The following is a 14329-nucleotide window of genomic DNA, read 5'->3' on the forward strand; positions in this document are numbered from 1 at the left end:
AAGATTATTTTGCACTTGAAAAAAACTTTCTTGATTAGATTGTTTTTTTTTCTTGGAAATCAGAAAGTCAAACAATTTTTCTTGAGACGTGTCTTTTTATAGTTTTTGCAGTTCATATGGAAGCTTATCCAAAAGAGGTAAAAAACCAAGTCAACTAATAATGTATAAGTCTAAATAGTCACTTTTATAACATCAATAATATCATAAAATGACAATTTAATATCAGTTATATAAAACACAAAAAGCCTTTATGTCTAGCTGGGAACACTTACAAAATAATTACAATCCTGTAGAAAATAAAAGCCAGTCAACTTCATCTCATCATCTCATCAACTCCCATTTATCATAATAGAAAGTACCTAATAAGTGCGTTTCCTATTCAGCGTGAAGTCTACGTCAAGGTTATTTGACTAATTTAAAGATTATATTGCTCACAATAGTGTTTCCAGTCAATCAGAATAAACGGGTGTTTAATAATCCTTAATTCAATACACAATCTTCTTAGCAGCTTTGTGTGTGGGCAGACACAAACAAAGCTGGTCAACAAAATAACCCTCCCACACTTTTGCTTTAGATACTCAAGCCTGAACAGATGAACTGAATGGAAAGCATTAATATCATCAAACTGCCTAAAGAGCTCCGCATACGCATGCATATTTTAAACAGAAACCATACAGTAATTAAACCTTGAAAAACATCTTGTTGGACGGGACCAACTGCATCCAAGCATTTGGAGAGCGACCCCTTCAAAGCTGGTTTTGATTAGTGGTTTTCTGTTTTTTAAAAGTGCAGAGATGTTATGTGTAATGCAATCTTCTGGCTGTGTCAGACTGCTACCTCACCGTGTTTGCTGTGGAAGACCCAGACATGCAGACAAAGGACTCTCTGTTCTGGCTACATGCACCCTTTTTTTTTTTTTACAGGCACATATCATATAAGGGCTTGGGGTGGGTATCTCACCACAGAGCTGAAATGTTCAATAAAACATATGGCTTTCCTCTTTGGCAGTATGGCCAACCAGCTGTAAAGGCACGGCAATTTTCAGCGCTGAAACATGGAGCAAAAGTCCTACTACAGTGTTACTACACAACAACAAAACACAGAAAGCTTTTTTTAAAAAAACTGGTACACATAATGAGAGGAAATAAACAAAAATTAAACCAGATGGCATATTTAATATAGTCTTTTTATGCACACAAAGTTAGAAACCATACAATTAGAAGGTAATGACTTGAAAGCTCCAACAGCTTCTACTAGTAATGGATGTTTATAATAACTTAAAAAGGCTGACAAAAAAGGAACATTTTCAAATATTTTAAAAGAAACACTGCTATAATTACATTAACTTTTTTAAAATACTATATTTACAATTACAACAATACCAGGAAGTGATGCTGTGTATCACATTTTGCACCAAGTATCCTCTAAAGGACGGGAGTCCAAACAGTAAACTATATGTTTACGGGGCTATTTAGATCGCGAGTGTAAGCTTCTTTTGACAGCGCTGACAGAGCATCAGCTGCAGCTGACATGTTTTGAAAAGCCCAAATTGCCTTACCCACTAAGATGGTTTTTGTTGACACAACACTGCAAACCTACACTGGGCGTTGCTGATTGACGCGTGACCGCTACAGCGGTGGAACTACAAAGCTGGACATTTATCCCAATTAGCACACACCGGCATTTACGCACTGTGACATAATTAGGGCAAACTGGGATATGTGGCTAACAACGACGGGCCTGTGATCTGAGCTATAAACATACAATAAGCTGCACTTGACCCCACATTATATTTATCCAAACTTAACATCAAAGAAAAGACGAGCTTATGGCTGTGAGATGATGTTTGCATGTGTATGTTTTAGAGGGTATGAGTGTGCTCACCAGGAGGGAGTTTACTGTGTGTGGCTTTGTGTAATGAAGTGTGTTTCCATATGTTCTTGTTCATCAGCTTTTTTTTTTTTTTTTTTTTTGAGGCCCAATTTAAGTTTTACACCGTTGGTGTAAGCACATTCTTTGGAACGAGAGGGGTTTGGGCTCACGTCAAACTGCTGGTGGAAAGTTCACATGAATTTTTATAGCTGCATTTGTATTTAAGTTATTTTAAAAGGATCAGTTATAAAAATTTAGATTGGTGAGAAAAAAATGTATGGAGCAGCTTTGAGTGAAACAATTTTTCCATTTTAAATGTTTGTATTAACTGCACAACACGTGTGGGTTATTTTTTTCCAAAGGCGTAAAGCACTAAAAGAAGAACTTATTAACTTCCAGAACGCTTTCACGCTACGATTCCCACACAGATTTAGTTAGAATGGGCTTAGATTGTTGACATTTTTCACAACTTTAGTTGGTTCAGTAAACTTTCACACTTTAAAAAAAAAACCAGGAAAGGTCACGTAGCTACAACCACTGCTGCTTTGGGGGAAATATTGCCTAAAGCGAAGAAAAACAAAAAAGAAAAAATCATAGACAGTATATCAATGGACTTAACAACCCCTCCTGTCTCTCATTCCAAATAGGAAGTACCCGTTGGTCTCAAGAAGGCCAAAATCCCATAGACTTCCTTCGAGAAATAGAGCGTTTTTACTCATTTCATTTATTTTTTTAGAATAACCATTCTTGCTCTACATTCTTCTTAACACGCACAATCCTAATTTTTTTAAAGATATTTTTTCTTTATTGCAAATTATTCAAGTTATAAACTGACCAATCAGATGCCTCCGTAAAAGCATGTGGTGCCCGCTGGCCCCATCACCAATGTTTGATTGACAGATTCTCCCGAGCCGCTTTCAGTAGGAGGGGTGTGGCCTTCAAACAAGCTGGAACAAGCTCACTCATGATTGGCGACAGTAGTTCCTCTAAAAACATGACTTGCACCGACCCGGACTAATCGCTGTTGAGGGGTTGCAATCGTTTGTAATATGGCAGCAGGAAGTTCAGGTGAAGGCTCTAGTCTGATTTCACAAGGGCTGGAGGTAAGGCATTGGGTGATGTCAACTCTTGCTTTGTACAGTTTGTAATTTATATAGTCTATGGAAGAAACTAGCATGTCGTACTAGTTTTTGATAATTAAGCTGGCTCACACCGAAAGTAATTCATGCATCAGATGGGTCCAGTTTCAATGTTGAGTCAATATAAAGATGCGATCAGGGGTCCCACAGCAGCATGTTTGGGGCATTGTGTCAAGAATTTAAAAAACCTGAACTTTAAAAAAGAAGACGTGTCAACCAATGAGCGGCTCAGCTTTGGTCTGTGATGTGCTGATAAGACAATCAGAAGTTAGAGTCCAAAACAAATATGGAGGAGAATTTGATATTTTTTACTCCTGAACTTTATGATTTTTTTTCTATTTGTATTGAGACATTTTAAGGCTTGCTTTTACTTTTTCCCTCCTCTGACTAATGCAGGAGAGTAAGTCATCAAACTGGGTCACATAGACACAGAAGTACTGCTGAAAGCGGCCATCATTCAGATGCAGCTCCAGCTGTAGAAGGTGAACCTCTTAGTCAGAGAAAGACTGAATGATCTCAAGAACCCAAACATGGAGACACGATCAACATCTCTACAAAATAAATAAACCTGAGCTCTCAATATGATCCTTGTCTTCCATGCATAGTAAATGAGACCTATGGTCAATCCTTCAATGTAGTGATGAGACTAAAAACTTTAGGTGGACTTAGGTGTGAAAGTATCTTCAGACTCAATCCACATTTCTTTTCATGTGTTTCATTGAATGTGTGCTGTTTCTGAATGCCTGCTTTAGCTAAAATCCTAAGATTTTTGAGAAACTTTCAAAACATTAATTTAACAACTATGAGAATGATGATACACCAAATAAAGGAACAATTTAGTGTTCATGAGATATTTATAGAAATGTATCTCAATTGAACGCAGGGATCATCTAGGAATGAAATGCAACAAACAATAAGAGAAAATCTGCATGTGAAAAAATTCTATTGTTGCAGAAACCCAAACCTGTTTTAGTAAATGTGGGTGCAAAGTAAAAAATCTGCCTGTTTGTGTGTGCGTGTTTTTGTCTCCTGCTGTCATTGGCCTAGCTTTGCTAGTTGACACAAAGCTTCCACTTCATCGTGTTTTGACACAACACTGAGCATGCTGGATCAACAAATCCTTGAGTTTCAAATTCTGCCATATGTCTGAACGCGTGTTGTCAATGACCAGCTGGTAACTCTCAGCACTGGACCTTCCAGGCTTTGGCTATAAAAGTGGACTATGGATCAAAACTTCTATGAGCATGAAAGGGTGAGATGGCACGGTTACTTTACATTTACTTCTTTAATCCTCTGATGATACAGAAATGTTAATGTGCTTTGAACAATATTATCAAAAGTCCCAGATTTGGTGGAAGGGAAAAACGATGCTTCGGCTTATGAGGCTTTTATGAGAGTTGGGCGCTTATCTAGAATGGTGTTCATTTCAAGGCTGATCTGACATTAACCATCAGTGAGTGCTTAGGTATGTATTAGATGCCATTTTCAGAACTGACTTGTAGGGCTGGTTCACATGACTCTTGTTCGGTTAGGATTTTTTGTTGAACCAGCACCTCATTAATTATTACGGATCTGTGGCCAGAAACAAAAAAAGTGCCAGATTCAGTCATCTAGGTTTGTTTTAGTAGTAGTTTTTCAAACACTACAACTGAGTGTTGTTGCTTTAGACCACACACATCAAAGTCAAGGCCCGGGGGCCGGATCTGGCCCTCTAAATCTATCCGGCCCCTCAGATCGTTTTATTGTTATTAATGGCCAGATGTTTTCTTGTGCTCATTTCTAACTTGTATCATTTTGACAAAATATACTTTATGGACAGTAAAATATTGAAAGTTATTTAAGGTTTGAGAGTATTTATTATAGAATAATATTCCCAAGTTACGGTTTTAAAGTTTTAAAAATTGGCATCATGCTAGTTTTTTGGACTATTTTGGAACTTACTAAGATTTTTTAGGCTGCTTTGGAATTTAGCTAATATTTCAGCCACATGCTAGCTGGCTAATTTATGGTAAGTTTTTTTAGGCTGTTTTGGAGTTAGGCTAACATTTACACACTAACTGCATTGGCTAATATAGGTGTTTTTTCATTTTTTTAGGATATTTTGAAGTTTAGCTATTTTTTTACAGCTACATGCTAGTTGTTTTGGCTAAGCTAAGTTTCTTTTTTAGTTATTTTAGGCTTATCTGGCATCTAGCTAATATTTTACCAGGATAACAGGCTAACAGCCTAAGAATTTTCAGCTATTAGCTTCAGCATTTTCAGCTATCAGCTGCAGTTATTTCAGCTATCACCTTCAGCGTTTAGCTATCAATTTCAGCATCTTCAGTTATCAGCACTAGCATTTTCAGCGGCCAAATTTAGCTTAGCATTCACACTAGCATTATTCTAGGTAATGCTAAATATCTAGTTTATAATTATGTAAAAAAGTTGTATTTTTTAAAGTTTTAAAAATTTAGTTTAAAGTGTCTATTAAATGTTTATCCTGTTCGGCCCACGACCTAAGGTGTGTTTTGGATTTTGGCCCCCTGTGAGATTGGGTTTGACCCCCCTGCTTTAGAGCATTAGGAGCTACATATATTCATTTCAAGACCATAGAAACTTCATATGACAGTTGTCCAGCTCCCCATCAAACATTAAAGTCTGGTACATTCTTCAAAAAACGCTTCTGAGCTTTGGAATCCCCAAGAAGTCCAGACATCTCTTTAAATTTGAACGTTTTCTTAGCCGTGAAGCTGCAGTCAGTTTGATTCAAACTCGGTTTGGCACAACAAGATGTGTTCTGTCTAGCAGCCAATTACTTGCAAGAATACTGGAGTTCTGTGTTAACACAGAAAAGGCATATATATTTAAAAATCAGTCTGGACATGTTAAATCACATCTTATAAAAAAAAAAAAAAAAGAAAAAAACTGGTATGAAACAGAAAACCTGCAATTTCAAGGAAAGTATCCTCTGGAGAGTTAATTAGGGCACAATATTCCAATTTTGCAAATAAAAACACACATTTATTAAATATTTTAATGTTTGTAACATTCTTTGGCATTTATAAAAAAAGAAACAGGAAACTCCTTCTGCTAGATGCAGTTAGTGTCGTGTTTATGTTACAGTCAAACGAGCAGATGTGTTTATTTTAGCTCTAGAAAAATGGTGGCTGTCTTACCTGGTTTGGGCTCCGAAAGTCTTGGTTACTGTCATTCATGTACATGTTGTCAGCATCAAACTGTGGACAGAAACAGAAATGATAAATAAACATTTTATCCAAGAAAAGGTTTTTTTAAAAATGAGGGGGTGGGAGGGTTTTTTGTAGAGGAAAAGCTCTTTACGGGCGGCTTCAAGTGTAAGACTAATGACTTTGTCACTTTGGTTAAACCTCGTGGTGGCATGGCAGCGTGGGTAATTACTGTTCGTCAGTGGGCCGGTAATTAGGCTACATGAGCACAGAGATGAGAGACAGGCTTTTCCCTGTGGGCTTTGCTGTGTGTGAGGAAGAGAATGAGTGTGAATGAATATTTGAGTGTGTGTGCGCCAGTCTTTGAGGATCCAGTGTGCGCGCCGCTGTGTGTACACTGTATAGCGAGGGCATGCTGTGTTTTCTAGCTTCAGCTAATCAGGCAATAAAGTCACTTGCTGCAGGTGCCAAAACACTGCTTGACATGAGGTTAGGACTAACTTAACAACAAATGACCCTTGACTCACTAGGGTGTTGGGAAAAAAACACAGGGTCACCAGTTGAGCACCAAATATAACAAGCTAGCTTTGCTTTTACTAGCTTTATCTTAAGACTTTCTCCAGGAAGGTACATTTTTTCTACGTGGAAAAAATTCCCTATAATTTTTGTGCTTACGCACAACAAATAGCTTAAGTAAACTTTATTTTAAACCTTACCATATGGAGCAAACCTGCATAAAACGTACTAATAAAGCTTACACAATCATCCATCGCTTTTTTTTCTCCATTCTTTCATAATTCTTTGTTATATGAGGGAACTTAGAAACCGGCTGCAAAAGAAACACGATCGAACTCGACAGGATTCCTTAGATGTGAAGATACGAGAGGCCCTTTTCATTCAGGGTGGTCTGAATGGTGCCTACGGAGGGCCAGTCAAAAGCTTGAAAGATAAACAAATGCTGGACAGCAGAGAATACAAATGGATTGTAAGATTTACCTGTTCAAAACAATGACTAAATCTGAAGCCTAATGGACGGAAATGAGCAGAATACCTCAGGGAGGAAATCTAATATCTGCATTGGTAGACGGGAAAGAGTCACAGTAGTTATACGAGCATGCGAATGTTCAGAAAGAAAAATTACTGTGCGTTATTGCAGAAAAAAAGGCTTGGGGAATGGCTGGTTAACGAGGCGTATCGTGGAAGCCTAGTGAGGATTCACTTTGTTATTCTGATGATTTCATTTACATTCAACCACAAACAAGAAACCGAGACAACAGCTGCATATATTCTGCATTTAAACCTCGCTCAGATTGACATGAGTGATCAAAAACTGTTTTTAATGAAGCTGATGTTTACTAATTGTGTAACATTTACCATATTTTCTGCACTTTGGGGTACACTGAATTTGAGCTTGTGTCATATATTAGGCACATGAGATTAAAGCTGCATTAAGTGAGATAATAGAGACAAGTCTGTCAGTCAGTCAAGGCTGATTTACAGTGGTCTGTCTGCGGTGCGTCTCTGTTTTGTTGCATTGACACAAAAATGAAGAATGTCCATTAATCAATGGGAATGTTTACATGACCTCCCTCCTGTCTGCGTCTGACATACGTCTGTCTGCAACGCAATGCAAACTTTACGTAGGAGTTCTATTTCCAGTCCGTTAATGAGTCAATGTTACGGCAAAAAGTCGGAGAACCAGAAACACATCCGGGTTTCAAAATTAAAACTTGTGTTATACTTTGAAACTAAAACTTTTATTGTTATAAGGGACTTGCCCCTGCTCACCAGCGTCAATTTCGCCATGGATGACAACAGTTTAATTACCTTGTTTTCAGCTAAATTAATCCGCAATCTAAATCATTAGACACACTTTTATATGAAAAAATGATTTTAAATGCTACTTTCAGTGCAGAAAATAAGGTACAGACTAGTAGTATTAAGCTACTGATACTACTGAAAAATTTAAGTACAAATATTCACAACGTCCAAGATCGCCGTTTTGCGATATTCATAATTATAGTAGTTTGTAGATCCGCCCCCCTGAGTAATTATATCCGGATATAGAGAATATAGAGATCTTCTAATTTTATTCTTGCTTGTATTTTTTCCCTCCTCGGACTAATTAATCAAACTGGGTCACAGAAAGACGGAAGTACCGCTGAAAGTGGCCTTCATGCAGGTGCAGCTCCTGCAGGGGTTAAGATCATCGTTCTGGAATGATCTCATGAAGCCAGACATGGAGAAGTGATTACCGATGTTTTTGTAGAGCTCTTTAAAATCTCTCAACATCATCTATCGCTCCCAAGCGTTGTATATAATCAGTAACTCATTAAATGCTTCCATGTAGTGATTAGGCTAAAAACTTTGCTGTGAATACAGCTTTAAAAAATAGTATTTTTTTTTTTTTTTAGTATAGGACTGTATTTTTTTTGACTAGTGAGAAGTAACTGTAATAGGACATGGTTTTATAGCTCTTCATCTGTGTTGCATCATCACCTAAATGAGAAATGTCGATGCATTTACTGTCCGGTAGCTGTTTTGAACACGTCTAGTATAAGATTCTTTAGCTAATCCTGCTCACTGAGTTCTTCTGATTCAACGTTTTGCTGCTGTTTCTTTCCATTTTACAGGCTAAAATGAACTGACACAATTCTCCCTTTCCCCAGCCATAACTAAAATGCAATAAACACTTGACAAAAAGCCAAAACAGCCCCAAAAGATCAGCCATTTTGTGCATCAACATGGCTGCCCATATGCTGCAATGTAAAGCTCTTTTCACTTGCTCCACTCTTGACAGCACTTTCTCACTCTTTCATTTAAAATGCCAATTTAAGCCAGACTCAATGCTATCAGCTCTGACATTACTCCCCGCACGCTACAGAAATCATTTTCTTTTTCTCTTTTGTTACCCTTCTCCTCATCGTCCTCTCATTTCTCCATCGTTCTCTTTCATTCTGTCACATCTCTCTTGCTTCAATCTCCAATGCCACTCATCTTCTCCATCTCTCTTTTTAAATTTTTTTTCCTCAACTTTTTTTTTCCTGTCACCCTTCCAAATGCTCTTTCCTCCTCTTTTCTCTCTTTCTTCGGCAAGGCTTGGCATGGCTTCCTCATCGGCAGCTTAATTGGGCATTCTGCCTGAGACAAGTGCCTCATTAAGCAGTAATTACACACATGTTGTTTTCGGCAAACATCTCTATTTGGATTGCTTTGCATGGTAATTGTTCAGCAGGGACCACTGCTCGCAACGTTTCCCTTCTTGACACACGTGGTGCTGCTAGAGAGGAATAAAACCACGGAGAAGAGGGGTAAAGTAGCGGGGATGGGGGGCTGAGAACAGAGAAATAAAATAATAGGATGTGAAAGAAACAAATTGAGAAGTCGAGGATGCATACATTAGAAAGGAAGAGGATGAGAGAAAGACAAAGAGGAAAGAATGAAGGCACTTCTAAGGCAGTAAATTGAGAGAGACATAAATAAATGACAACATGAACAGATTTCATGTGAGGGCAGAAAAAGGTAAAGCAAAAGAGATGTGAGAATGAGTAAATGGGGAGAAGAAGTGAGAAAAGAAGACAGGAAGAAAGAGACAAGCTGAATCCCAGAACTGGGTCACGCCTCGCAATCATCGACAAAGATGAGCGTTTCAAAAATAATGAAGCCACAAGGTGGAAGTAATGCTAACTAGCATATCCAGGGAAAACATGTAATATTTACGCTCTTCTAATGGAGCGCACGGGTGAGACAGACGACGGCAGGGCTGGAGCTCCACAGAAGAAAAGGTTCTGACTGATGGATACTTCACAAAAGTGACCTATTTCCCTCTGCATCGTTGTTTCCTGATACAAATTACAGCTTTGCCAAATGAATAAATGATCATTTGAAAGGTGGAAAACGTCTCATTTGAGGATCAGGAACAGTTGTCAGACTGAGCGTGATATGCAAAAAAATCCTAATAACATTTCATTTTCTGGAAACAACTGATTTGATTCATGACGTTCGCCAGAAGCTTCATAACTCAACCAATAAAGTAAAAAAAGGGGAAAAAAATAGAATAGTAACTTATTGCTGGATTTGCTTTCTACTTCTTTACTTTGGTTAACTTCAGTTTTTTTCATCCCTCTTGTGTTCAGCTTAACCTTTGGGACCTATCATGTAATAGTGGTCGGATGCGATAACTGGCACGCAAAAAAAAACAAAAAAAAACAAAAAAAAAAAAACAGATTTCTGAATATATTGACTATAATTGAATACAAATTAATTTCTCAAAGCCCTGCTACAATCACCTTTCAATCTATTTTAAAAGCCTTCCCAGTGATCTTTTAATTTTTAATTTTACCATTTTTATCGAAAAACCAAAAAGCTTGTGCCGTTTTCTAAGACAAAAACCTCGTTTCTACTGAGCGGTGTGGTGCGGTACGGTCAGGTAAGGAGAAGTACCGAACGGACCAGTTAATTCTGGCGAGCGTTTTCACTCAGATTAAGCTTCGCTTCCACTGAACAGTTTGCTGTCACGCATTAGTGGTGTAGACCACTATAGCTTCATTGTTGTGTGACGACTAGAAAAGCAACAACAATGTAGATTAATCCAGCAGCTCGTCTTTTTCTTGTTTTACTTTTTGCACATCGTGTAGAACAGGAGTTTAATGTTGTTTGAAAGAAGATTGCGTTAAGAAGAATACAGCTGAAAAAAGGGAAATGGAGACGCTAGCTTAGCGCTATATTGATGCTTTGTAATGTTGTCATCACTTTCTGCCAATCAACGGGTAGCAACAGTGACTCCACCGCAACCGTCCCGTTCTACTTTCCTGTGGATGATGGTCCTCAAGAGGTACGGGTCAGAACTGTTTAATGGGTCCATTTTACAAACACCATTACATTATTTAACAGAACTGTGGAAAAGTTCAATCGTTGCATCCCAAAAGTGTCAAACATTTGTTAAATTGATCAATTTAGGAAGAATTTCTTCTTATTATTTGTTATTTTATCACATTATAACAAGCTTAGTATAAGCCAAAGGAAAGGTTTTTCTTCATTGTTACTTAAAAGCAAATAAAAAAAAGTTTTTTTTGTTGTACTTTTTTAACACACAAGTCATATATTATACAGAATCGGGACAAATTGAATCGTTGCTTCCTTAGTTATAACTGTTATTTTATTTTGAATCTAAAGGTTTTTTCTAATGCACCATTAAAAAATTCAGTTTCAGCAAACCTTAAGCATTAAGTATACATGCTTAGACCAGAATAGCAATAAATAATAATGATAGTAACAGAGTGAGGAGATTTAGTCCAGAAACATTAGCTCCGTGCTACAAATATAGCTTCTGAATTTAAATAATCACAGACCTTCTTAACAAACTAACCTGCTGTGTGTAGCCAGTAAATGATAAATTAGGCTAAAAATAAAAAAGAGAAATGATCCACTTTTGAAAAACTGCTGCTGCATTAACTGTGTCTCAACGTCACCCAATAAATGTACACAACTTCAACAAACTTTTAAAACTTTTCAATTAATAACAGAAATACCTATAAGTAGAATATGTACTACTTGTGACTTTAAAAGCTTTGGCAGTACACAGAGTCTCTAAAAATAATTCTCTCACCGAGCGGAATTAATAAGCCCCTGAACAGTACACAGCCATTCTGTGAAGAGAGGGGTGTGGTGGTGGGTGCTCATGCAATATGTATGCCTGTTTGAGCACCCTTCTTCCTCATCTTCCCCCTCTTCTTTTTTATTTTTCTATTCACATCACAATCCTCCTCTTCGGTCCTCTGTTCAATTAAGATGTGAAGGAGACCTAGCAAACTTCAACCTGAGACAATGTGCCACATAATTCTGATGTCGCCCAACTTGTCACTGCGGGTTCAAAGTCGGGGAGGGGGAAGACAGACACGCTTAAAGAGGAGGATGTGGAAGTGAAGCGAGAAAGAAAGAGAGGATGGATAGAAAGAAAAGAAAGAAAGAAAGAAAGAAAGAAAGTTACTTTTAGCTACAGTTGCATGGCATGAGGACAGGAAAAAAAGAAGGAGAGAAGACAAACTACAGTAAAAAATGTAGTGTCGCACCGCGCCCCAAGCAAACAATGAACACAGGCAAACAATGAGCATGGCACACACATGCACACAAACACACACACAGGCAAAGCCCATAAAAAGCACAGCCTGTGGCCATGGCGACACATGCTCTGTTGTCGTTAGATAAGGGAAACAGGGCCTCTTCCTGGGTGTGAGAGTTTGATCCCACACACCGACGCATGCTCACTTGCACTCACACCACACATGCACTTGCACGGAGCTGCAGCAGCGCCATTGACACCAACTCTCAGTAACTTATGCATTCCCACTTTTATCATTTGCACGGCTCATTTTCGTATGCAAAACGTAGTTTATGTGGACATGCATCAAAAACTGAGAACACGAGGGAAGCGGCTTCCTGAACTTCCCAGGTGGATTCTGACAGAATTCTGTTGGGAACTGACTTACTAACATCTAAGCAAGTTGGTTTGACGAACAAAAATTCAGTTCTTGTTAACTTTTTTTTAAATTTCATTTTAATTATCACACCTTAATATTTCTTTAAAAATGTTTCCTTTAATCTTTTATGCAAAGCACTTTAAATTGTCTTTGTACACAATGAGCTATTTATTAAGAGTATGTTTTAGATTTTTTTCTGCTGTTCAGCATAAAAAAAAAAAAAAAAACTCATCGCTGACAAACTAAAAAAACAGAACAAAATGAATCGTTTTTGCAGAAAAAAAATAAATAAATAACAGGTTGCAACCACTTCCGGCTCCACCTATGCCTCAGGATGTGGAATGATAAAAAAAGACAGGTTGAGGCCTCCATTCATCCATTTGCTGTTGCAGCCCTGGAACAACCACAAAACAGAGCCAACAGCAGAGACGTGAGATTGGAAAAGAGATTGACAGAGTGGGTTTTTTCTGTGTGTGTGTGTGTGCTGGGGGAGGGGGATTCAGGTTTTGTTTCCACATTGAACAGGTTCACAGAAGTTCACAGAAGGATAAAAATCTTAACGGATGATAGTTCACACCGTTGATGGGCGCTTACAGTTCCATAACGGTAAAAGTGTGATAAGATTTTCTGGTTTTTGGTGGGGTTTTTTTCATTAAACTAATGTCAGGAAGTTGACAGAAGTGAGTTAAACTCCAAATCCATTCAATAAATAAAAATTACAGTAGATAATCATGAAAAAGTTATATTTTTTCAGTTTAAACACTGTTTTAGATAATATCAAACATTTATTCGAAACATTTTAGGGGGGAAAACATTATAGGAAATAAGTTTTAATTAATACGTTTTAAGTAAATACGTTTATCAAAAGAAAAAAGTCGTTATTTTACAAAAGAAAAAGTTGTATCTCTATGAGAAAAAGTTGTAATTTTAGAGCGAAATAGCCATGATTTTTTGGAAATAAAGTTGATGGTGTTTGGCCTCCATCCACATCACGTGCCAACTAAATCCATCAATGCAGCCATTTAAGGCTTCAGTTTGTCATAAAGCATTATGCACTATTCAACTACACAGCCGATGGCGTAAACGATGCCATGTCCTCATAATAAAACAATGTTGTCCCACTAAAAGCCTTAGTATTTCCGTATTTGTGAAACCAATGCTGAAATAAACGCTTACAATGCGCTTTAAAACACGATTTTGGTTCTTTTTTTGTTGTTTTTTAATATTTTTTCTTTGTAAAACAAACTTGCCTAGTAAATGCATGACTTTAACCTTGTACATTTTCAACTTTTAATCTATGAAACTATAACTTTGTCATTGTTAAATATCGACTCTTTGGCTCACAACTTTATTCTAGTATTTATTTACTTATTTTTTTATCATTATGGAACCCTAATACTCTGTCATAACATAAATGTTTATACTCCAGTATGTTTGTACGGCTCTTGCCATTTTACCATGATTTTCAGAGTATACGTTGCTGTTTTTCTCATAGTTTGCTCGGAGATGCGACTTATAAGGCAGAGAACACGGTAATTAGTTGCAAAATTAATTGGACATTTCCAAAATTATTCAGATACATGCGTCGATTAAGCCTTAAAGACCCGCTCCAATGAAAGTGGTGTTTTTAACATGTTCTTGTAACATTTCTCTCATGATGGAGGACATAATT

General features: G+C 37.4%; 1 protein-coding gene across 7 annotated transcripts in view; it reads right to left on the minus strand.

Moving 5' to 3' along the window:
* The window catches only part of LOC112159596 (TOX high mobility group box family member 2), a 97985-nt gene that overhangs the window by 50073 nt on the left and 33583 nt on the right, over positions 1 to 14329 (minus strand). For all 7 annotated transcript variants that reach the window (XM_024293779.2, XM_024293778.2, XM_024293777.2 and 4 more), the window contains one exon: positions 6170 to 6229. In XM_024293779.2, coding sequence (XP_024149547.1) covers positions 6170 to 6229 — 60 coding nt within the window. The remainder of the gene's footprint in view (positions 1 to 6169; positions 6230 to 14329) is intronic.

This window comes from Oryzias melastigma, linkage group LG7 (assembly GCF_002922805.2).
Source record: "Oryzias melastigma strain HK-1 linkage group LG7, ASM292280v2, whole genome shotgun sequence".
In the NCBI taxonomy this organism is placed as follows: domain Eukaryota; kingdom Metazoa; phylum Chordata; class Actinopteri; order Beloniformes; family Adrianichthyidae; genus Oryzias; species Oryzias melastigma.